The 27,827-nt window shown below is 37.1% G+C and overlaps 1 protein-coding gene across 5 annotated transcripts in view; it reads left to right on the top strand.

Moving 5' to 3' along the window:
* Nucleotides 1–27,827, top strand: part of LOC149798460 (receptor-type tyrosine-protein phosphatase kappa-like) — a 147,854-nt gene that overhangs the window by 63,370 nt on the left and 56,657 nt on the right. For 4 of the 5 annotated variants that reach the window (XM_089963661.1, XM_089963663.1, XM_089963660.1 and 1 more), the window contains exons 4-7: nt 819–1,010; nt 1,492–1,722; nt 22,813–23,013; nt 23,862–23,999. In XM_089963661.1, the coding sequence (XP_089819787.1) occupies nt 819–1,010; nt 1,492–1,722; nt 22,813–23,013; nt 23,862–23,999 (762 nt within the window). The remainder of the gene's footprint in view (nt 1–818; nt 1,011–1,491; nt 1,723–22,812; nt 23,014–23,861; nt 24,000–27,827) is intronic. The other variant, XM_089963664.1, reaches the window with a different exon arrangement.

The following is a 27,827-nucleotide window of genomic DNA, read 5'->3' as shown; positions in this document are numbered from 1 at the left end:
GGGAATAAGTTATCGTTCTGACTAGAGTACTGTGTACTTATCTCATATGTTGAACTATTTTATAGCTTTTTTGTTTGTCAGTGAGCTGCATAGTGTCAGAGGAATTATCAACAGATGGATGAAAATTGCTTTGTCGATGACATTTTGAAATTTTTATTCCTATTCAAAAGGATGACATGACATCAATGCAGAATCAAAATCTAAGTCTCTTTACATATGATCTGCTCGATATTTTTATTCAATGACTCAATCGTCTGTGACTTTACTATGTCTATATTTTTTATTGAATAATTAAGACCAATACAAGGTGAACAGAATTGACTGCACGTAGGATAGACCATGGTTGCATACAATATAGGTCATGTATATTTTAACGAATAGCCTACGTAACTGTGACACATGAAAGTTACAGAGAAAATACGCATTAACGTATTTGGTATAGGGAGACTGGTTAGTTGTTTTATTACCAGTGCTTATTTTATTCTTTCCTTTTCCTTATTGTGATAATTCAAGTAAATGTCACGAACAACTTGATTATGACCAAATAATTAAGGTACATTACATTTTCTAATTCGTAACATTTTGCATGCCTAACAGATTTCTAAAACCATAATTCTGACTGCACTAAAAAAGATCAAGATTATTACAATGTGCTTTAGAATACTTACCAAAGACGTTTTCGTAAGAAAGTTCATTAGCGATGGAAATGGACGCAATTTGGAACAATCTTAGAACAGGAACACATTTTCAATTTAACTCTTGGATGTAGCAATAATTTATGTCAGCAGTTGTACTTACAATGCTTTCTTTAAATTTAGTATCAGAGCCATCATTTAATATCAGCGTCATCGGTCGCAATGAAACAACTCCATGTAGTTCAGCTCTCGATGCACGGGTAAAAGAAAAATATATTGTGGTGTGTGGACTTCCACTTTATGGACAGATAATTAACATAACATTTCAAGGACGAAATACAGGATCAGCTCTGTGTGAAGTACAAGTATTAGCAGGTAATAAATTGAGGGAGTCAGCATTAAAGGCGAAGGCTTACAATTGTAAATGTTAAGATTATGCAGTTGCATTCTTGATTGATTGCTTCTCTCATCATTGAAGATTTGTATATGTTAAGTTTTTAACTTGAGCTAGAGTACTAAAAATGGAAAAAGTATAGCCAAATGTATGCAATTCCATATAACTACAGGGAACTTAGCTCTTGAAAGTCATGAAAAGCAAAAACATACTGAGGTTTTAGAAGCAGATTAATATGGACACTACAGCTTTAAATGTGAGTCAACTAATATATTTGTTTCTACCTGGACATCACTGTTACTCTTGCTGATGACGCTACGGTTAACGCCACGAATGGATACACTTATAATAAACAATACTGAAACACTATTCTTCTCCTGTCTCGTCTTATTTCGGTTATTATTATCATTATTATTATTATTATTATTATTATTATTATTATTATTATTATTATTATTAAAGGAAGAAATCTGGCATATGGCAAACCTACTAATCAGTCAACCACACATGAAACATACTACTCTTATCGAGCAGTTGATGGTGACTGGAAGACAGGCAACTATAGATTGGCCATGGACACGTGTACCCATACATACCTATCCAAGGATCCCTGGTGGATACTGGACCTTGAAACATCAGTCATGATACAGTGGTTTCGTATTTACGACAGAGACAATGAGGGAAACACAGACCGTAAGGATGTATATCTTGATAATAGCTTTTTATTATATTATAGTAGGTTTAATATATCTCAGTCATGAATGAAGACAAGCTGTAATAAGACGATCTTTATTAAGAACGTTGTATTATTATATTCGCATCAAGAAATCACGTCAGGGATCAAAATAAAGTTCATTATGCCTAACCTGAAGTCGAATAATAGATAATAGCTGTAGTATGACAAGAAAGGAGAAATGTATGGTGCCTCCATGAGCAATCCCTTTGTGATAAGGGTCGTACACCGCCTCGTGTGCGCAATAATTTCCCGCAACAGAAGGAAGAAGTTTGAATACAAGGCGGTAAACTCTTCCCCAGCGCTCCGTTAAGAGTTTTGTAAGCAACAAACGGCGCTTTACTGTTTTTGTAAAAAAAATTATTTATGAATCATTGAATAGATACGCACCATCTATCACATAATACATGCTTACCGTATTGAGTTTTCGCACAGAAAAACATTACTCAAGCAGCGGCTGAAATTTCGATTATTAGTATGTCTTACAGTTTTAATGAGTCTTGGTAAATTTAATAACACATATAGCATAGAAATTGACAGGTTTTGAGAACTCTAGAACTATTAGCATTTTACGCAATTGTTTCACCGTTCTTCCTTAGTTCTCTGCTTGATTCTCTGCAGCTATTAAACATAACATAAATATTTTAAGGCCCTTGCTACTTAGTACTTCATAAACTCCAATTGTTTATACGATAAAGACACAATATTAAATATAACATGTGACAAGAAAATGCATGATAAAACAATGTTTTATGGGTTGTTTTTTTTTTGAAAAGCTTGAAACGAAAAATATTTAACGGTTCAATTGTCATGAAAAATATTGAATTCCCTTTGATCAACTATTAGATGGAGTGCAGATCTGCAATACATTTTTAAATACTCTTCGGCGAGATAGCGACATATAGAGACACAGAGAGAGAGAGAGAGAGAGAGAGAGAGAGACACACATACTGAAACAGAATGATCCAAAATAATGTATATTTGTTAGAACTGTTAAATATTCTTCTAAAAATAGACATTCATGTCAAATAGACTGACGTCCTAAAAATGAGCTAGACGAGCATAATATTTCCGTTTTATGCACTGTTGATCAATGAGAGTAGAAAAGCCTTTAACACAGTCATGCAATGTAATTGAACTAGATGACTCAAATTAAAGTAGGCACCAGTTCTAAAGGATAATTTGAAAAAATGTGTTGATCACATGTCCCTACCCATCCCCCGTACAAAACTTCTAAAGGAATTGTTTATACTAGTAGCCTGTGAATATTAGGAAACGTTGATAATGAGCTTTCATAATTACGTTGTAGAATGTATACAACAATAAGTATCGGATATAGTATATATGGTTTGTGCTCAATTTACACAGGATAGTAACCATACTGTTGCTTTAAGTGGTATGATTTCCCTACCTCATTTTCACATGTAACATTTGTTTTTCAGCTTTATTCAGTCTCTTTCTTAAAGAGACTATAAGCATGATGATGTAGTTACTCAATTTAATAACCGATCTAATTAACTTAATTATATTCGTTTATGATAAAGCAGACATTCGAGTTTCTTCACTTCATGCAAAGATTCCTCAGAATACACTCCCTACACACCTCTATCGTCCATTTGATTGCAAAAGGTATTATGCGCTTCTTTCGTTGATTATTATTATTATTATTATTATTATTATTATTATTATTATTATTATTATCATTGTAAGAACAGAAGGGTTGTGAACAAACACGTATTGAGATTTTAACAAGGGACTATTTCATTTTCAAACGCTACAGAGAAGGGAGCAGTGCGTAACAAGACTCAAGCTGCTGAGTACAGCACCTGAGATACACATTAAAAGTATATATATATGTGTGTGTGTGTGTGTGTGTGTGTGTGTGTGTGTTAATATAATAATAATAATAATAAAGCAGGCACATGCACTCCAAACACTTGGATACAAATAATACAATATCCAAATAAACTGTCAACGATAAACATCGATTAATAATGGAGAAAAAAACACTGATTAAACAGTGTTAGCGGTGTAATTTATGTTGATTATCACTCAGCGGTTACTTCCTTACTAAAACAAGTAAAAATCAGTCATTAGTACATGTACGTTTTGACGCACAAATGGACAAGTCTATGGTACAATCGTTTTTTATAATTGTGTTAACATCACTTTGACAATATATTGCTTTACACAATAAAAAAAAAAATTGCAAATGCTCGCCGTTTGAATTCTAAAATGTTCAACAGAGCATAAAATAGATCCCGCAAATTTTTGTTCATTGTTATAACCTAATCAATGTGTTTATATCACTTTATTTGTAATCTTCAACTATTATGCAAGTTTTCAATATCCATTAGGTTTTCTTATATGCTTGCATATTCGGAGTGTTAAATGTAGGGTCTATGTTGTATTTGCTGATATATACAGTTGCGAATACTTAAACCTTTCTTTTAGAACGAGTATTAAAACTGATGCACAGCATCTGAAGCAAATAGCAATTATCATAGACACTTCTGTGAGAAATTTATAAACAACAAACACCATTACAGTTGATCGTTAATATATATATATATATATATATATATATATATATATATATATATATATATATATATATATAGATATATATTTTATAAAATAAACAACAGCAACACGTGGAATGTGTGACCGGTTTCGCTTTAATGCTTCATCAGACTAAATTCAAGCTGAATTCAATAACTCTGCTTACGTCATTAAATATGTTGTTTCCAAGCGATCAATGAAATAAACAATATGACATAAACAAGACTACATCATATCTTACATTTTTAACCTAATTATCTTATACTTGAACGAATAATTTACATGGAGACATGCATTAATGATATCTTAATACATAAAAATATAAAAAACTGGATCTGAAAGATACATATATCTCTACTGATAACTATATCTAAGATTTATTACTAAATTGAGATAAACAGTTTTACCAATATTTGTGTTATGCATACTTATTAGAGATATAGAATATAAGTTAATAAAAGAAAATAAAAAAAAATAAAACATATATATCTTGATATATTCTTGACAAAAGGTAACTGGTTTATCAGAACTCAATTTATATACTAAAAAATTATTGTGTGCATAACGTTTACTATCAAGCATTTTAAAAGTAATTAATCATATTATATTGGGAATTAATTCAGAAATGCACTTCCATTTTTAAAGAATTAGTAAACTTATTTTTATGCTATTAGATTATACTTTTACCAATTAAGTTTTTCTGCATAGTAGAATAATATAAAAATATTCTTATCTAATTGTAAACAGGGGACATAATTCAGAAAAAAAGAAGAAAAAGAAACACAGAATTAATGAATGTCATATAGTGTTTTTGAATTTAGACCTTTTGGATATACAGTATTAAGACGGTTAATCCAATAGGTTTCCTTTATCAGACGTTCCATTTCAGAATCAGCTTTCACAATACGTTGGAAGGAGAAATCTTGCAATGTATGGGAAATTTTGTTAAAACGTGCGGCAACATGAGATGAAAATGATCGATCGACATAATTTTTTATATCTGATCTATGTTGGTTCATACGTTTAGATATTTGTTGACTGGTTTGTCCAACATATTGGATGCCACATTTTCTGCATGTTATCAAATAAATAACAGTTGATTTTGCACAATTAGTATCACGATGCATATTAAAAGTTTCTTTCGTATTATTACTATTGAAATAAGTATTTTCATTAATAAATGAACAGTATGAACATCTAGGTCAGAGGGGTTTAACCGTAATTTTGTTTTAAGACTATATTTGACCCATTTTTATGTCTCCATTGACTATCTTGACTGTGCTATCGGTGTTTTACCCGATATAAGTTTCCTAATCAGATATTAATTATCCGATAATAACCCATTTTGTGGTCCATTTATTTCACAAACCGAGATCTCATATAACTCTTTCGGGGTAGTTAGGTCTTATTTGTGGAATCGGTTAAACCCCTCCGCAGATGTGCTGCAAAAACGCGGTTGTTTTTTACTAATAGCGTTGACCAGTTGTTGTAAAAAAATTCTGCTGGTAAATTAAAGGTTTATAATAACAAATAATGGCAAATATTGGAGAATCGCGCACGGCTAGATTAGCTCGAGAACGACTAGAGGCAATCAAAAAATTTCTTCCTGTGCGAGACCGTGTCAGAGAAAAACTTCAAGCACAACAGCAAGCAAAGGTTGATTTTGCAACAGGCTCAGAAGAATTATTTAAACCTGTTACTGCGGTTACTGAAAAAGTTGTAACTGCTATCGAAGGAAAACCCGATGATGATAAACCGAAAAAAAGTCTTCTTCAAGCGATAGAACAAATTACTGCGGCTCAGCAAGCGGGTAAACCCGAAGATGTCACTGTTAAAAAACAGAAAGAGGTTGAATTTATGACAAAATTTACTGAAGACGGTATACAACAAATAAAACGATTTCAACCACTAAAATCAGATGAAATAACCGAGTTCGGTGCGTTTGCTGCTGCTAGTTATCCTTCAAGGAAAGAATATCTAAAACCCGAGTATAATAAATATGTAAGTCGTAATGATTGGATCGATTGGGTGTATACGGTAAATCGGGGTATTGGCCGAATAAATACAAGCGAATTATCTTATCGTGCATATCTATCAGGAGCAAATAAATATGATGAAATGATGCGACAACAAAAACAAAAAGAACAACAACAAGAGCGAAAACGAGTCCCGAGACAGAAAAAACAACCACCGCCATTACAAGAAGAACTCTCGCCTCCCCTGCAACCCATAGAAACAGCGCAGATAAAACCTAAACAAAAACTGGGGAGACCAAAAAAAAAGATACCAGCTGATGTAATTATAGTGCCACATGCAGATATCTCAGATTCTCCTCCGTCTCCAGAAAGAGATGTTCTTGCAGATCTTGGGTTTGCTGACGATCCTTCTGAATATAAAACTGGAAATGGTCTAGCTGTTTGTCCTGATAATATCACCGACGATGCATCACGGTTAGAAGTTCTCATCGGAGGAAGACGTGCCCGGAATAACTCTCCGGAAATCATAAATGAAGCCGCGAGTATCTGTCAGCCATTGTTTCATAATAAAATTATGGATTCTCATATTTATCGGGAACTTATTGATGAGCTCATCGACAGTGACTAGTCACCGCGACTAAAAGTCACCACGATTAGAGAGATAACAATTAAATAAAATGATTACACACGATTCCTATCGAAGACCAATCAAGGTTAGAGTGGTAAACTCGAGATTACCAGTATACGAATACACTTACGGTGATGGGTTTAGTAATGTTGTCCGAGATTTAATTAGGAGAATTGGTCCTAAGGCAGGGCCGCTAGCAAAACAACTGTCAATGAAAGCTATTGATGTTGTCAAAGATAAAACTCTCGGGCACCGTTGGTGACCTTGCCGGGAAAGCATTCTCAGCGATCAAGGATAGAATATCTAAACTAATACGAAGAAAACCACCAGTAAAATTACCATCCACTGAGGCTATGCCCGCTAATGTTAGCAAAGAAGTGAATCAAGCTGTAAATCAAAACCTAGCTGACCTTGTAAAACAAGGAGTAAGTTCCAAAGCAATACAATATAATATCACTGCTAATTTGATAGCGGGAAGTGGTTTCCCTGCAATCGGTAAACCAAGATGGTAAATAACATTTAGACCGTCGCGTATATAATAAAATGTTCGCAAGTAAGTCCAACGACGCGTTTGATATGACTAAACCAGTACTCAGGGATGATTCTGTACGTGATTTTCAATATTATTCTTATGATGCGCGTACCCCTGATGCACGTGGAAGAATCGAACTACTGGTCCAGGATACAAGCAGATATTTCCTGCCCGCAAGCAGATATTTCCTGCCCGCGGAGGCTTTTGTTGAAGTCGAAGGTAGGTTTTCAAAAAATGATGAAACTGCCTATGACGATAATGAATCAGCTGGGTTTGTTAATAATGGTGTTATGGCGTTATTCAAAAGTGCTATTTACATGATAGATGGAAAGGAAATTGAAACAATTCACGATAATGTTGACGTCGCTACAACAATTATAGGTGTAGCAAGATATTCAGATGATTACACTAGATCAGCTGGTCTATCAATGATGTTTGCAAAAGACGCAAATAACCACGCTGAACATCGATCTGTTATTGTAAGACAACCAAGAAATCGCGCTGCTCCCCCTGTTGCTATTGATACAACAGAACATTTATCATTTCCCGTTACGACTTATAACTTTGGATTTGCAGCGCGATGATCAATGTTAAATGAAAATAGAGAGTTTTGGTGTGTGATTCCGTTGTCTCATATATTTGGATTTTGCAGAGATGTTCGCAAGGTTATATTTGGAGCCAAGCACACGGTTGTACTTCACAGAAAAGGTGATGACAACGATGCCATCTGGCGAGCTGATGGTGTTGACGCTGGTAAAGTAAAAATAACCAAATTATCGTTGTGGATGCCAGTGATGTCTCCGTCAATTACCGAAGAACATAAACTACTTTTTTGTATGGACACAGGTGGTAAATCACTGTTATCATACGGGACAACATCCACAGATGTTATTCAAGGTGACCATGCTGGGTTATTTACATGGCATGTATCATCGCAACAGGGAGTAACAGCGCCGCGACATATTTTTATTGCATTGAAATATCGTGCAAGATTAAACAATCAAGAACAAAATCCAATGGTGTTTGACACATATGCTGTCTCCGAAGTTTCGCTGAGAATAAACGGACATCAGAAACCGTCTGAGGATATATTAATAGATTTTGACCATTATCGAGTTGCACGTGTGTATCATCGTTTGATGTCATTTATGGGACGCGATCTAAACGTGGATACCGGTCTGCAAATATCACAGCGAGACTTTACAAGTTTGTATCCTATTTATTATTTTTCGTTGGAGCACCTTGATTTGACTAAGCAATCTGTTGTTGATTTGCACTTCCGAGCTCGTGTAGGTGTGTGCCTGCTGGTGGATTTAGAGCAATCGCAGTTATACTTTTTGACAAGGCAGTGTTACTTGAAGGTACTGGCGGACGAATGATAATTATCGATGCCCTAATCGAAAATATGTTGTAACACAATTAGATCAATCGCTGATAAATAGGAATGTCATACAATCACGTTAATGTCACTTTGACTCCTGGTCAGGTGAAAAAATTACAATCGAAAAATAGAAGTAAATGTGGAGCGCCAATAACACTTAAACACGATCAAATTGTTGGTGGTCCAAATAAGTTATCGTTGACTAAAACACAACTTGACCATTTCAATAAAGCTAAAAAATCATCAACTGGAGTTCAACTTAATCTTACTCCAAAAGCTATCGCGGATATGACAAAAATCGGTGGAATATTTCCTTTCCTGGCAGCGTTGCCAACGCTGATTTCCGCAGCTGCTCCCGTGGTTGCAAAAGCCGCAGCGTTAGGCGCAGTTGGAACTGCAGCTGATGCAGCAGCAAGTAAATTAGCACAAAAAAATCACCGGAGAAAAATTAAAAAAAAACTCGCCGGGGAGCTGGACTAAGACTACCGGGAACTCCTCCATCGTGGTGCCCAAAAAGGTTTTAAGTGTTTTCACATCAATGTCAAATTTTGACCCTCTCAATGCAGTCAAACAATTAAATATAAAAAACTTCAGAGGTGTCTTTAAGCGAGATCAACTTCCGCTGCAACCAAATTCCCCAGAAAAGGAATTATTAATCTTGATAACAGCGTTGGTCCAGGAACTCACTGGGTTGCTTACGCGATCGATCCACGTGGAATTATTTACTTTGATTCGTACGGGTTAGCACCGCCCGTTGAATTTCTCAATTATGTATCTAAAATCCAAGCGACTCCAGTTTGGTATTCAACGCTGCCAACACAAACATTAACTGATCCACCAATATGTGGCCGCGAGGTATTAAATGTTCTCGATGCAATCTCGAAATCAGCGATTACACCTCACAAAGTCGTGCACAAGTAAACGTTGAGAAATCATTGATTTCACATCAGTGAATGAAAATTTGAAATCAAAGATTTTCAATAACATGGTAGATATTTACGGAAGACCATTATTTGCACAAAAAAAAAACAAAAAAAAAAACAGTCGATTTAGAAAAATATGCAACAAAAGATTACGTTCATGAACTTTTACCTAACTTAACCGGGTAGACTCAAATGAGGTTGTTATTTTTCGAAACAAACAAGGTAAGTAAATGACATCAAATATCAAATACACCGACATAATTCGCAGGGTTCTCGGAGCTACCAATGATAACATTCCAGTGTTTACCGACTACGGTAGAATCAGAGATTCACTTATATCAATTTCGGCTCTCCGAGATGATATGCAAAAACTTGCACTAACCCGTGGAAGTAAATCCGGCGATACAATGACTGGTCAACTTAACCTCGGCGGGTTCAAAATAACAACGCTGGCAGATCCAACCTCGCCAACCGACGCCACTAACAAACAATATGTAGACACCACTGACGCCGTCAACGCCGCCAGCGTGAATACGTTGCGAATCGAGTATAACGCACACGTAGAGAATTTTAAAGATTTCAGCCGTCCTGTTCAAAAAACCATAGAAGATTTCTTTGGAAAAACTCCGAGAGTCATCGATATGACCTTCGCGGAAATCAAACAAAAACTTGCTGGTAACACCGGCGACGTCAACGCGATTAATACCCGGTTAGGTGTAATCAGAACAGATAGAACTATTTCAGATCAAATCTTAATAACACAAAATGACATCGATAAAATCACTCAAACACTCACAGGAATTTCTGAGAAGTTAAAAATCCCAGCCAGGGTAACTCCGACCAACATCGTATACACAGTCGCGTTGGGATCCGCAACGTGGTCACAACAAAATAACATTGTCAGATATACTGCAACGGCCACTAGAATATATAGATTATCAGTGACTTCCTCCGCACGATTTGAGATATTTACTACGTTTCCATGGCAACATTCCACTGACAGATTCTCCGGAATTGTAACTATCGCGTTAAACAACAACGCCTAAGAAACATTTGGAATTTGTCGCAGAAACACCTCAATTGGTTACACGGTAACCCGTATAATGTCACGTACAACCATCGCGCATACCGCACGGACATCATCCACACACACATTAATGACATCACACACAGCAGCGTTAAACGCAAACAAATATAGATACAATCAAGTGTTAATATGGCAGAAAGAATTGTTTGGCCTTATCCAGGCATACACGATAAAAACAAAAAAATATCGACGTCGTGTAACCGTGCTAGACGTGTTAGTGTATTCGATATCTGCGGTGGTCGCATCCACGGGAGTGTTATTATCCGCGTTAACTCCAGTCACCACAGCAATCGCAATTACAATTACAGTTTCAACTGCATCCACGGTTGCATCTGTTGGTAATATCATCGAGAAAAAAATATCAGCATGCGCCTCTGATAAACTTCATCAATACACTACAGCGTTATCGTTGGTTCAGCACGGTTATTCGCGGCTTTCCGAGGGTATGTCAGCGAGCGTCGCTGACACCGTTATATCCACGGCGGAGTTTGCCGCGTTGACTCGGATATACGAAGATTTAAAAACATCGCTGATAAATATTGACAACACAAATTCTATCAGGCATGGCCGCAAACACAGCTCCGGCGTGGATACTAATGGTAACAGCGTCGTCGACACAGCCGCGGTTTAATATTTTTTTTCCAGAAGTGATTTCCGCGACTGAAATTGCGTTGTTGAAGATGCGTGTATATCACAGCTGGTCCAACATTAGAGAGAAATCATTTGGAAGTCGTCCCGTAAATAATTATTTTGTATTCTCGTATCGAGATCCCCCCGATGAAACTCCTGACTGGGACACCATTACGCTTCCCACTGGAAGTTATCAGATTGAAGAAATCAACGAAGCGATTCAGCGCAGAATAAAAAACATCACCGGGACAGAACCAAAGATATCCATTAACGTTCACGAGCCAACTGTATCATCGACCATCGAAATCTTATCACCGGGTTACGCCGTGGATATCTATAACAGTTCAATCCGAGCAGTATTATGATGGCCAGAAACTGCTCCGGTAACACCGACAGCGCCACCAGAACCTAAAAAATTTGATTATGTCACTGACGATTTTACCCCGTTGAACTATCACAAACTGTCAGACGATTTAAGACTAATTTTACCTATGGTAACAACTGAACCAATCTTAGGTGTTCCAATACAGTCTACTTTTTCGTTTTACAACCCACAGGCGGTGTGGGAATACGAAGCTGGTTATATCCTGTATAAAAACCCGTTTTACACAGTTGAAAGTCTCGTCGGGGTATTGGATTATTATAATAAACTTTATCAACAATGGTTTCAGCGTTTACGTTCAAGTTTTCAATCGTATCTCGGTGATATAACAGCGCCACCCGATGACATCATCGCGACGATTAAAGAATTAAATCAACTTGCAGCTGATATAACATCGTTAAACAACCGAGCGGTTACCGCGATAGTTGATCAACTTAAATTATCAAAGAAAATTGTACAAGATGCTGAAAGAGATCTACAAGATCCTCGCGAGTTATATCGCGTTGATTTTCTAAATGGGAAAAACAAACCAACGAGCGAGTAATCGAACGAATACAAATATTTTTAGCTGTGCAAAAAATCACCGAAGCTGAATTACCTAATTGGGTATTACCCGGATACGTTTCTCCGGCACATAATAAAAAACTCCTTAATGATGTCATCGATGAATCCTTCGAAGATATACTTGCCGAATACAGGCGATCACTACCACCACCGAGGATTCTCAGACACAACAACAGCACAACATCCACAGGCAGGCATGTTTCACCGGGAATTGTAAATATCACCGATGTCGTCGCGGTTAATCTCGTATGTGATGTCATCGAAGATATACTTGCCGAATACAGGCGATCACTACCACCACCGAGGATTCTCAGACACCATAACAGCACAACATCCACAGGCAGGCATGTTTCACCGGGAATTGTAAATATCACCGATGTCGTCGCGGTTAATCTCGTATGTGATGTCATCGAAGATAGTTTCTCCGCGGATGTATCAAATCAAGCCAGGCAGGGATTTGTTCTCTATTCGTTTTCTCCGAAAGAACCTCCTGGATATTTAATCGTGCAAGAGCCAATTCACCCAGTATTTCTGCGATGCAATTATTGGTTATCCACGATAAACTTTACACTGACAGATCAATCTGGAAATTTAATTGATACTCGCGGGGAAACCATAAGTGTAAATCTGCTGGTGAAATCTCGTTGAGATTTTCCATTTAAAAATGTCATCGCGTTTTCCAATAATGTCAAAAAAATTGTGAAACAATTTCAACTTACAACCACGTGCGAGTTTACATATACGATAAACCTAAACTTGCTGCCTCAATCAGAAGAGCATTCGAAGTTTCCCCTGGTCAAAAACTCACGCTGGGATTAACCACTATCGCGTTAGATAAATACGGTGACGAAAAATTTTTGTTGACCCCCGCAGATTATCAGCGATTGCTCGATGAAGAATTTATTCGAGTGTTACTAAATCACGACGAGATTCTCAACTACGCACACTCGTGCATATCTAAAATGTTTTGCAAGATATCCTGGACGGGGGAAATTTAGAGGATTCCAACTAAAAATGTCAATGACATTTCAATATGGCAAATCTCAAGAAGATTTCGACCGGAGAATGTAAAATTACCATTGACGACTGTGGATTGTTACATGTGGATGTCGATGAAAATTGTGAAACAATTTCAACCCCGAGAGAAGAGTTTATAAAGTCGGTGCTAACACTGTTAGATTTTCCATGTGATATATGTGATTATCTTTGCAAGACAAAAACTGGATTCACAATACCTATCAGGGAAAATCTTGTCTTGAAATTTTACTTGAAAAATCCTCTGAGTTTTTAATCGGAAAATCCCGTAGCGAAAATAATATCCCGATATAATATCGGGAAAATAATATTCCGATATAATACAACAATAATAGATTAAAAACTCAGCAAAAAAATAATTTTCAGGTTTGTTATCCCGATATAATATCGGAATATTTTTTTTTAAATATTATTTCCCAAATATAATTTTTTGATATTATTTTTTTTTTACTTATATACATGCCCAACTGAGCAAGATATTTATCTCCGCAAGAAGAGTTAGCTATTGTCGGGCTTCGAGGAAAGGAATCACCGGTAAAGATCGCCAAGGATTATCACATTGGTCTTCCGCGGTTATATAAAATATGGAAGTCTGCATATCCCGGTGATAAATTTATAGCAGGTGTTGCTGCAACTTCCCGAGGAAAAATCTTACAAAATATATCGAGCGAATCAATAGCAAGTTAGCATCGGCGATCAAAGAAATCCGCGATAAAAACATGGAATACCGTGAAATGTTAGCAACGTTAATCTGCGAGTGGAAAAAAACAAGAATGATATTTCAACGATTCAAAATGTGATCCGCGAAGAGCAAAAAAAAAATACTCGAACTAAAATCCACGGTGGGCGACGATGCGGCGCTGGAAGCAGAGTTAAATAAATCCTGCGATGAAAATCAAAAAGATTTTTCCTTTGAAACAATATTATCAGGAAATCTTTTCAATCTGAAATCAACAGTTGATCAAACTCATCCGCGAGAACCTTTCTAGCTTTTTCTTGTTCGAATATTTTACTAACCTCGTCAAGAACTTTTCTGATTTTTCCAACTCGCAGTAACATTTTTAGATTATTCCGATTCAAGTAGAGAATTTTATCTCGAAGTTCCGCGTTGATAGTTTTCATAATCCGATACTCGTTTTTATGTGTATGGTAACCCTGTTCGAGTGCTTCTTTAACTTTGCCATATTCGGCAATAACCCACTTGGAGGCGAAAATTGTACTGTCACCGACAAGAGATTTAATTGCATCAAGTTCAGTTACCAGCAAGGTTACGTTTTCATCATCCATTATACTATTATATTTGCTTCTAATTGATTGTCAAATTTAGGCAAATCAACAAAATATTTTCGAGTGTTAAATCGCTTCGACGCTGTAGATAAAATTACTCCGTTGAGAACATTGATGCGTTATTTACATCAAAATATCTAGCCGCAGAATTTAGTGACGGAAATTTAATCTTGGTGTTATTGATAACCGCGATAACCGGCCGCAGTGGACCTCGTTGAGGTTTTGTCGTTGCATTACGACTATTTTCACTGGCAGTAACAGCTCGCAAATTATTTATGCGGTTATCTAAGGGATTTCTGTTGATGTGATCAACGACGAGTCCCCTACGGAATATTCCATGGAAACACTCGTAAATAAATCTGTGGTTGTAATAAGTTTTACCACTGATATTAATCATCATATAACCGGTGTTATTAATGATACCAATTGGTTTCTTTAACCTGCAGTTTCTGACGATTCCATCAGAAGAAGCCTCGTAGTTGTTGTAAATTCGATGTTTGCGAAACTCCTCCATATAACTTAAGCAAAGTTTGTATTTAATTGTTTTACCGGACGATGCAGCCGAATATAATCCTGCTCGGTTAGCACTATATTGTATTTCCGAGAATAATATCTGGCTAACTCACGAAATCTTTTGCCACCTCGACACAAACATAATTGTGTTTTACCTCTGGTTGCATTTACGCAAACAATGCAATTATCTCCACCGTGAGAACCTCGTCGAATATTTTGATTGTGACTTGCGCAATATTCTCCGATACAATTTCGTGATTATAATTGTGTTGTTCCGGGAATTTTCCACTGGCAATAGTTTTCAGCCATATATCTTTGTTAATTTTTGAATTGAATCTGTATTTGCTTAAATTTTATATGGAAGAGATTTATCACATCGACGACATAACCCCGCCACGGTTACCCAGACAAGTATTTGATTTAGATTCGCGAATTCCTAACTGGAGAATTAACAAAAGCGTAGCTGAAGCAAAACTTCAGTTGTTATTTGATGGTGCCAGCGCTGTTTTTCCAACATATAAAACACTGCGTGGAAACGGTGTTATGACCGATGCTCGCGCCGCTGAGATACTTCAAGAATTAAAAGATCAAATAAATATTTTCTCAGGGTAAAATATGTTAAGTTTCAGCAAAAGATCATCAACGGTAAAACAGTTCGGTGGCAAATCCACGATAAACGTGATCGTATACTGACATCAGATCGCAGAAATGTTATCATCGATAGAAATACTAAACCAGGGGTGTTAGTTGGAGTTGACAGTGTTTATTTCAATCAGGCGTACTCGTTAAGCGCAGCTATTTACGGATTATTTCCGATTGAGCAAAGTGACATCACTAAATTATCTCCGATGAAGCGATCCCCGAGAATAAATTGTGTAGTTGAGCGTGTTACCGAGCATCTTAAAAATACAACGCGAGGAGGTGGTCTAACTGGTAAACGCGATGCAATATTAAATAATTTCAACGAGAAAATTGCCGACAGAGGAGCATCAATAAGAGATATTGCCAAACTGCAAACAGCGCTGAAATATCCGATAACTGTTAAAACTATTACCGGAGAAATAGTACACGCGTCAAAATATAACGACGCAGGAACCCCGATTACAATTATCGATCACAACGTACACGCGTGGGGAAACGCCGTGGTAACATTTCCCAGTGACAGAGTTATAAAATATTATCACGGTTACATGTTTGATTTTATCCACGCAAATATTAAACCGATGTCAGTTTGGTTATTTAAAAGTTCCATCGAGGATGATAACGACCAATTTGTAACACCTGACGGGGAATTATATCGAACATCAGCGTTGCAAACCGTGATGGATAACACTGCAACGAAATATTGTAACAACGATGACAAGCTAACGTATAAATATTTTATAATTCCCAGTATTATTGCACACGTTGCTGAGCAGAGAAATCAATGGGCGCCGACACGATTCGAATTTCTAGATGATATCGAAGCAAGTTGTATCGAATACGGGCACGGCGGATTATGGAATACTGAGTATTCCCGGATACAATGATATCCGTGGATATGGCCGCGTGTTACCAAGGAAGTGTTCTTGGACGTGGAGACTGTAATAAATATTTTACGCTGTTTGGACATCCCAGTGGGGAAATGACTCGGGTTTCCATCGGGGGGGGGGGGAGGTACCTGCTTTTGATCTGACTGGGTTTGCCAAAGTGACATCGTTTAAACTCGCGGAGAATTTACATCCGATCAGCTATGCATGGTTTGGTAAACACTTCTTGGAAAAACGTTGGGCACCAATTGCGTTGTTAAGATTTATGCTTGATCCGTCCATGTTAACATCGTTGACTGTCAGCAAGGCAATTATATCCTATCGAAAACAATATGACGTTTGGTTACCAACACCTGAAGACACCGAAGAAAGCGCTGCAAAAGATCTTGGTAGAAGAATTATTGGTAAATTTACTAAGGGTGGATATGATCGTAAGCGTACTCACGCTAGATTAATTACCGATGACGCCGAATATAATTGTATAATCGCGGATGCATTTGAAAAGAATATTTATGTGGATCGCAGTGCTGCTTATTTAACTGATGGAACGCGAATAGGTACAATTATCAGTTACCTTGACGGGGAATCACCTCAGTTTGCTCACTTGAGATCATCAATGTTATGTTAGGTTTCTACTAACCTGCTGTCGATGGTAAATAGATTTCCAAAACTTGCGTGTAGAGTTGCCACGGACTCATTTTATATTTCCCGAGAACATATCAGCGAAGTTAAACCATTTGTATCTGATGGTGAATGGGCCACATGGCGAATAAAACAAGAAGCGATACATGGATACTGCGCATCAGCAGATGTTCCAATCAACGATAATTATTACGGCGCAGAATTACTGGAAGTCTCAACTGCACAAAATGTATATGATCCTATATCTAGAAACAGAACAGTTTATTTGAACGGGCCAGGTGGATGTGGTAAGACAACGCGAGTAATTGAATTGTTTAGAGGATCTGATTTAATTGTGTTAACACCCACACATAGGCTTGCCAGAGAGATGAAATCCCGAGGAGTTAAATCTTGTACTTATCACAGTTTCTTTCGATGGCCCGGAGATATATGGACTTCCGAGCGAATGGGAAAAAAACGTATTCCAAAGATTATTATATGGGATGAAGCAAGCACGGTATCATGGCAGGTATTAAAACAATTTACAGAATATTTGTTAACAAAGAACACGGCTATAATTATGTGTGGAGATCACGGCCAGCCACCTCCATTTATTGGAATGACTCCACATTATTGGATGAAAAACTTTGTGGATTATTACGAAGAATTAACTGAAGACCGCAGATCACTTGATGAAACTTTGACGGCATTGAAAGCAAGCATTCGATTACAACCAGACCGTGTACAATGTGAAAAGATGCGCAATGCTGTCGCGGAAACCCCAGTGGAGGAATTTTACAAAATATGGAAACCGACTGATATGATAGCTGCAAGTAGAAAAGCAGTTCGAGACATGCGTCAAGCAAAACTGTTTCAGTTGCATAAAAAGAAATTCCCGGAACTGCCAGTACCGTTGTGTTATCGACCAACTGATACACGCCGACAAAATGTCAACGTTAATATACCCGGAGGTGGTCAGCAAAAACTTGTATTAAATGATATTGTATGCGTTAATATTAATGTAGTAACAGATGTAGTAAACGCTGTTGGAGTCCGTGGAAACTAGGGTATGCAATGACAATTCACTCTTCGCAGGGATTAACCATTGATGACTCTGTTGTTTGGATAGTTGATAATTCCATCGAGTGGTCAAATTTAATTTACTTGGCTGTGAGTAGAGTACGAAGAATGAATCAACTTCGGCTAATCACCATAGACAACGACGTTGTCAATGACGCTATCAACGAGAATATCATACGAAGAAAACTTGCCGCGGTTAAGCAACTTGACAAAAAAAAAATAACCGAGAATTTAATCTCGATGTTGAATTTATTTACACGCTAAAACAGCAGCAAAACAATCACTGCAAAAGTTGTAATTGTATAATGTTATGGAATTACGCGAAAAATGATACTCGGCAATTTACCATAGATAACAGTCGTGGTCACACCCGCGATAATGTGGCGTGAGCTTGTCTCGAATGCAACAGAAATCACTTCACTTGAGTGCGATCACTTGAGTCATTGGGGTGGTTTTTGAGTATCTGCAGGAATCACTTGTAATTGTTCGCGAGTAAATCCACTTTGAGGAGCAGTTGGATCCAATCTGTAACGTGGCGGGTTACCCGTAGATGTAACTACGCTAGATATTGTATGTGTGGTAATACTCCAGATGGGATCAGTAGCTCTTCGTCGGCTTCCTCCTTCAAGTTCGCCTGGCTCGTATAAATATCTTACAATGACATCATCGCTGAGTATCTTCGCTGGTTTTCCCGATGGAAATCCGCGTTGTGGTATATATTTTTGTGTGATCGCGATGGCAGGTTTCATTGCAATCAACCGAGTGACTTCACTGTTTAGCGCGAATATTACCGCTGGTAATCTCGCAACCCATTCACGAGATCTGCCGTCGTTGATAAATTCCTTCGCGTATTGATATCCAAATAATGTCTGGGCGAGTGTTCGATTAAATCGTTCAACAATTGCCTGATCGCGATGAATCGCGGTATGTCCTCGTCTGATGGTGACGTTATGTTGTTTCATCAGCGATGATTCTGCACCCTGAAATTATTTACCAGGATCAGCTTGTAATAGATTTGGCCATTTTAGAGGTCCTCGTTGATAAATTCGTTTAAACACGTCAGCAACTTCACCAGCTGTCTTTGTTGATAACGGTGTTGCTTCCTTGTATCTACTTGCAACGTCAACAACAGTTAACGCGTATTTATACACGCTTAACAGTATCATGTGGTAAAAATAATATGTCAGCTTGGTGAACTTCATTTGGTGTGCTAACATCGAAATGTCCAAAGTTTATTTTGTTAGGTCGTGGTAAATAAATTTGCCATACTGCTTGTCGGGATAACCATTTCTTTGCAGTTTCTCGAGTTACCGATGCCGCGTTGGCGAGTTTATTAATTGCTGCGTTACCTCGCTGATATCCAGTCGGGGAGTAATAAATTGCTTCCATTATAATTTAGCACCAAGTACTAATTTTGTTGTCATTGCAGATTTTATTAACCACGATGCGAGAGCATCCTTGATTGATTTATTTTCGATTGAATTTAACACGTGAATCAAATTTACATCTGCGATATGCCGTTGTTGTAAATCTTTATTTGTATACGCAACATCGTGACGATGACAAGCGGCATCAATTGCATTTATTGGGAGTTCACCGGGTCGGGGTCGTTTTTCGTTATCAAGTCTGACATCAAGTCGATTTCCAGGTCCACAATAATTATACCCGGGAAGATGTTTTTCACCGGGATATTTACTCCATGTTGTCCCTGGTAATTTACCTAACAACGCAGCGATATCACCACCGGTCTATTTTTTTATAAACCTAAACTTGGTTATACCACACCGCGCACACTTACCTGTAAGTGCCGGTTTGTTGTTGGGTGTTATAATGGTTTTTACTTTATTTGTTGGCGTTCGCGATTTGCATTTCACACAATATAGATCCATATTTTTTATAGTGTATATCTAATGGATGTCATTGACTTTTCTGGGACAAGGCAACGAGACCCACCAAAACATAATTCTGTGTTATCAAATTCTATTAGGATGATTATTACAGGTCCACCAGGATCCGGCAAGACACAGCTGTTACTTAACTTGTTCATGAGGTGGATGAAATGGGATAAATTATACTTGGTAGCACCATCCGCGGACGATCAGCGGTGTTATGACGTGTTAAAAGATTTTAACGACAGCGCGTCTGAGATAACCGGGGACGATGTTGTTGAATTTATCAGCGACATCGATGAAGCGCCATCCATTGAAGACATCAACGGGGAAATTAATAACGTAGTTGTATATGACGATGTCATGCTGAAAAAACAATCAAATCCCGCCAAGATATTTTCACGAGGCCGACACAAAAACACTGATGTGATTTATGTCACACAAAAACTAACACAAATTCCGCCAGTGATCAGAGAAAATTGCAACATCGTGGCAGTGTTCTCCGGGACTGGCAAATGGACACAACAATATATTTATCAAAACTGGTGCGACGGTGACATGGATTATAATCGCTTTCGAGAATTTATCTCCCGGGCGAAACCCCCGCATGGATTTGTCACAATAAACTCATACGATCCTGCGACGCGATATCGTATCGGACTTGATACACATTTCAGATAATTTACTCGCAAAGTTTATATAATTATTTTTCACAGCCTGTCAGCGGCTTTGATTTTTACTAGTAAATCACCCTATAATTGATCAAAATTGGTCCAAGTGGGGATCATCAACGGGTAAATCACTCGAAAAATACCCGCACGCGAAGGAGTTTGCCAAGTCAGATTATTTTTTTGCAGCACAGCAGCAGAGGGGTTTAACCGATTCCACAAATAAAACCTAACTACCTCGAATGAGTTATATGAGATCTCGGTTTGTGAAATAAATGGACCACAAAAGGGGTTATTATCGGATAATTAATATCTGATTAGGAAACTTATATCGGGTAAAACACCGATAGCACAGTAAAGATAGTCAATGGAGACATACAAATGGGTCAAATATAGTCTTAAAACAAAATTATGGTTAAACCCCTCTGCTGCTAGGTCCATTACATTTAGTTGATGATCCTATTTCATATGATGTTTTTTCTAATTTAGAATTGGGAGATCTTACAGATTTTTAGTCATTTTATAAGCAAGCGTGGGTTTGCTTTCGTGCAGCGATTTAACACTTGCTTTACATGACAAGTTTAATAAATCCCAATATTTATTGATAATCTTACCTATATTAGGCAAATTTGGATTATTTTCAATAACAAAAAGAGTGATATCTTCATTTCTACGTTTGATTTTATATTGTAAAGACTCAAGCTGTGTAAGAGAAGATACTTTTTGGAAAGCAGTATTAATGATGTCATTAGGGTAATTTCTATTTAAGAAATGCTGACCTAACTCTGTAAAAGATGATTTAAAAACAGCGTCATCCGAAATAATTCTTCTATATCTGTTTGCTTGACTATATGGTATCCCATTTTTACATGATTTAGGATGGCATGAAGAATATTCAACATATTGATGATATTCGTGGTTTTAACATGAGCCATGGTAGTAATGTTATTAATTTCATTTTTCACGACATCATAATACAAATATACAAATATTGATAAAACTGTATATCTCTATTTAGTAATAAATTATATATATATATATATATATATATATATATATATATATATATATCAGTTGCTATAATATTGAAGGTAATACTCGTTAGTACATCAGTACTAAATAAATATTTCTTCACATCAAAGATGCCAGTAGCTGTTGAACCTGTTCCAATATGATTATCCACTGTAATTGCCATACCGCCACGCTTCTTTTCAACTCATGTGTTTTGAAACTACTTTAATTTACCCTCTGAATCTAAATTGAGAACATTTGTACAACATGACATTATTTTATGACTGACATGTCATTTTCGTTATTCTCCATTAAAAAAGCGAAACAGATGACAACCTTAGTCCCTTTTCTACCTATCAGTATTTGGATGCAATTTTTGAAGAAAAAAAAAACGTTCACATGATCTAACATTTCCATCATGCCCATTCGTACATTCTTGTATTTTAAAGCTGTTGTGACTTTCAGTCTTAATATTTTAACCATCAAATTAAGCAAAAACCCGCATGAAGGTGTTATTCCATTCGATTATCAAATGAGTCCAATTATGATGCAGAATATCTTAGTTTTGGGTCCGTCGAGATGCAAAGGGGTTGCAATTAATATACATTAAGTACAATTTTGAATTTTTCTTTAATGTACATTGTCGCTCTTTTAAGAAAAGAGGTAAATTAAGTTTAAATGTTTATTGTAGGATAGTTTCAGTGCATCGCGTTAAAATATTATCTTTTATATATTTATCTATTATCTTTCAGTAATAGATAGATTACGGAATTTCCGGATTTTTTTCAGGGAAGACGATACAAATTTCAAATTAGTCTACCAGGATCAAAACGACAAAACCCTCTTCGTCACGGAGCCAAACCTAGACGACGACGAGATGGCTCGCTTTGTTAAGATTGACCTGAATGGGACATCTCGCATACTGACTCTTTGTGAAGTACAAGTATTTGGTGGTTCGTTTGTTTATCCATTTCATACTTCTTTATGTTTTTGGGGGTGGGATTTATTCATTTGTTTTCTCCTTCAGATCAAACTATAATGATAAATGCTGTTTTAATGATGCTAAGGTATCTACCTAATTTCAATTTATATCTGGACGTTGAAACGACTTGCATTACTTTCATGTATATAGCTTCTACCTTTTTTCAAGAAATTGCATTGAACCATATATCTTAAGAAGCCAAATATATTTTAGAATGGTACAAAAATGCACACGATTTAGTAGGATATTTGTTTTGATTAACAATGGCTCCTTTTCTACTACTAACGCTAATGCACTTCACAATGATAATAATGATAATATTAGCCATTACGATGATGTTATTAATCATATCAAACTATTTATAGGAAGACACCTATATAATATTAAAAATATAAAGATTAACTTGAGATAAAATGATTTAATGTCTACTGTATGGAAGAATCTCAGTTGAATTTTATTTGTGTGCACCGTCTATAAAGAATTAACAAGTAGCGGCAAGAAAATTTCTTTCAAATCAACTCTCACCCATTAGACATTGCATTTCATTCCACACCTTATTAAAATAAATACTACACCCCGGCCATTGTCTGATAATTTGTTCGTACATATAACATTCACTATAACCATGAACATCCACATAACAATAAATGATTCCACATCATTTCAGCTACACGTATTTGGTCATAAAAATATGCTTTCGGGAGAGAAAGATGACGACGAAGTTCAGTTTGATATTAAATTGTGATTTCAAAACGCGTGAACTTGTGAATTGAGAAAATATGAATTAAGAGTGATTTTGTTTGGATTTTCTGTGATTAGAGTGTAAGACTCCCTTCTACGGCAACTGCTCTAAAATATGCGGTCACTGTGCCAAAGGACGGCCGTGCAACAAAGTCTCTGGATATTGTGACATGGGTGGCTGTGCAGAGGGCTGGCAGACAATCATGTGCGACACGCGTAAGCGAATTTCTTTGTATCACTAAATTTATTTTCTGGATATGTTAGCAATTGTACGAGAAAACAACTATCGCTTGCGCATATATTCACATATACACTCACGTTGTCCTTGTATATATATATATATATATATATATATATATATATATATATATATATATATATATATATATATATATATTTATTTATTTAAGACCGAGCCGGTTGCCTAGTGGTTAGGGCATCCGCTTCGTATGTGGCAGGTCGCGAATTTGAACCCGGCCGAGTCATACTAAAGACTTATAGAAATGGAAGTAATACACATTCCCCGTTTGGCGCTCCGCATTAAGAGCTTACTGTCAGGATTGGTCGGCGTTGTATCAGGGTAATGTGACTGGGTGTGATATGTTGTTACGTGTCTGCGGCATGATGCCCCAGTGATAGACATCACTGTAAACTGTCACACGGCAGATATCGTAGCGAAATAACGTTAAAAAGCCAGATCACACACGCAGACACACCCACAGACACACACCGACACAAACATACATACACACACATACTCGTTTAAACGGTAATTTTTGATTACTTTTTATTTACCATCCACATGCTCTTATGCCCATCTACACCTAGAACTACTTAAATGTTATATTTTTAAATTAACCTGAACAATGAAGATTATTATTCAGTTATATAAAACACTTCGTCAGAAATAAGGTTCTTTCATGACATTCAAATGTTTTCTACTCCTTCTGCGAATTGCACATGCTTATTGAAACATATGGAACTATTAAACAATGTCCAAGGTAATATGTCATTATAATTACTTTTATATGAGAGAATACGATTACAGTGGGCCAGAACTGTATCATATCTAAAACAAAAATGGAAAGCTACTGTCTATTCAGAGGTATCCCATGGTATCTGGTTCTCTTAACACCATGAAAGTTAGCATTCGCCGGGGCTTGCGTGGGCCTGGTGCAGGTCTTTTTGAGATAAAACTTGAAACGGCAAGGAACGGTGAGTGGGTCGATCCACGTTGTTCGCCCCGTCCCTTTTCTCGATTAATCGAGAGAGGGAGAGAGAGAGAGGGAGAGAGAAGCTCTAAAGGGATATAGTGTCGTTCAAAATGCAATGCAAAACAAACTTATCTTGTAGTGTAGCAGTGCATTTTTCTCTTTGATATTTCACTCAAGAACGAGCTCAGCATTAAACTAATGGATTGCATAGGCTCTGGAGGTGGTATGCAACACAGGAAATGTCGCGAATTCTTACCCGTTTTAGGTATGCAAATACGGAGTAATATTTAATAATGCCAGGGACATCAGTTCGAAAAAGTAAAAGACAACCAATGCAGGTGGAATATTTGTTGCAAAATAATCGTGACTGGCTGTTAAGTTGAAATTTGAAGTTGGCATGCAGGAGCTTTACAGAAAGCTACAAAGTTGTCAATACCATGTTGGATGTTTAAGGTTGTGTGCAGTGTCAGGTCGCTGTTTAATGGATGTAGAGGAATTGTGGATAGCATGATGGTAGAGATACATGCAAGGAAGCAACTTAAGCTAGTGTTAGCAGAAATAAACGGCTTTCAACTTTCACATCACACATAAATATAATATAATGTTAAAGTCCAGCCCAGGCTTAACATAGAAACATGCTCGACCTGGTCAATTACGTAAGTTACGGCATTTCTATTGACATTCACTGCAACATGTTCTGAAACTCCTTAGACTGAGAGATGATATATCACTATTAACACACTGATGTTTGTAATTCTATATAACGGCCACGTTTAGGTTGAAAAATTGGACGTCAAGGTCTTTAATAATTTATATGCCAATGAATTTATACAGGCAGAGCGGCCACCACTTGAAACCGGTCATACTGCCAGCGTGGAAAGGCATTGCCATAGGAACACAGAAGCGACGTTAATCCCAGTCGACATTACCAATGATTATAGGACCCAAACGGCGCCTGTTTAGCAAATATATGACTAAATTCATATCGATTAGGTAAAATCATTAAACGTTAACTACATCAATAAAACGTTTATGGTAATAAAGTATGATTGTATCTATGAAACAAAATACAAATACAACAATAAAATGGAAATTATAATGAAAAACAAAAATACAAACAAAAACGAACACTATTGATAGTGTAAATCCGGATACCATACTCACTAACTTACACAAAACGTTAGTGTTCTGGCGGTGATGTAATTAAGTTGGACTGGTTTATCGACAAGGTTTCAATATGACATTAAAACGAAATCTGTACCTGGAGACTCCTATAAATATATGTAAATGGTCACCTTCTGATATTATGATATGCTAAATGGTATAGATGTTGTCGTTGGTATAGATGTTGTGATATATAGCTGTTGTAGCTTAGTATTAACAATAATGCGGACATAATTTCCACAAAAAATATACGTGTGGTTCACGTAACCAGAAGTATTGTTTCAAATTAAAAAATTGACAGTTCAATATTAACATTCTTGAACGAAAACATCATGTGCTTCCTCCACACTCTTTCCGTCCACGCCATTGTATTACTAATCACAATGCCATGTTTCCAATTATGTTGTTTTGCTGACGTATATGTTCCTTTGATGCCAGACATTTTGCTATATTGTGAACAATTTTGTCACCCAGTTACAGCTATATTGCCAGATGTATTGTAAATCATATCACCGTGTTCTACTATGTTGTTATGTAGGCAGTTACGTTCTCAGATTAAAATAAACCAAAACGGCTCGGGTAGTCAATAGAATAATCGTCAATACTTGATTATTAGGTGACGTCATAGACTGTACGCTCATAAGAAATAGCAACTCCTTTGTTGGCCGGGGTCGCATATGCCACGCATTGCATGATATAACTAACATCCTCCAGTGGAAAACAACACTCCATAATCACTAAGTGCCGTACGAGAAAAGTCATCACATTTATTTACAGCGTTCCCCATGTGCCATTCCGTCCTACACATCACAAAGCATATCTTGGAGCACAAGAAGACACGCACGAACTGCCGTGCAGCCAACGTGGGTAACAACTTGCATGCAGATACTGTCATAACACCAGTGCAGATAGTCCTAAGGCAAAATACAAATTCAAGAGAGCACAAGTGCTGGTGTATGCTTTGGTTAAAGAAGATAGCCATTTTCGTATTGATAACATCTACCTACATTTAAGCTGAGTAGGTGCTCTTTGCAACCAAGGACAAAAGTACAGCTTTGGGGCGGCAAACCAGGCTACCCGTGAAATGTAAGACCTCGCAACCACCGAGGGTCCTCTTTGTACATGCCAAGCATACATTGTGGTCTTAAACAAGATGTGCCGCATCGTTCACAGCCAGAAGGGCATGTTCATGGCAATGCACTAGCATACGATACGTCGACGCCGAGCCTCTGAAAATCAAGAGATACACAACTGAGTTAGTCTAACATGTTCAACGAGCTCAAGTCAGCTTGCTATGGAGAGACAACGAAACTGAATTTACTTCCCGCCCATATGGAGCTCTGATGAAAACCACGTGCATTAAACACAACGTTTCGAAACCAAATAATTATTGCCGATTCGCTTTCACCTTTATCCCCAAACAATGCATGAACGATAACTTTCGGACTTCAGAAAAATTGACTGGGTGGACATTCTCGAGAAACTAGTTTGTGAATATAAAGGCCATTGGCACCGAGCCATCGGGTGGTCGCCTACAAATTTCTCGCTAAAGACATGAAAGTGGTATGCGTAAACTAATGGGCAGGTGAATTGTGTATGCGGTTTCTTATTACGCTGGGGTCTTCAGCATGACAAGCATGTGCTGACACTCCACACATCAATCTGG

The sequence above is a fragment of the Sinohyriopsis cumingii genome, chromosome 6, assembly GCF_028554795.1.
Source record: "Sinohyriopsis cumingii isolate HCF-2022 chromosome 6, ASM2855479v2, whole genome shotgun sequence".
Taxonomy (NCBI): Eukaryota; Metazoa; Mollusca; class Bivalvia; order Unionida; family Unionidae; genus Sinohyriopsis; species Sinohyriopsis cumingii.
The sequence above is the reverse complement of the archived record's forward strand: the minus strand, read 5'-3'. Positions and strand labels throughout refer to the sequence as shown.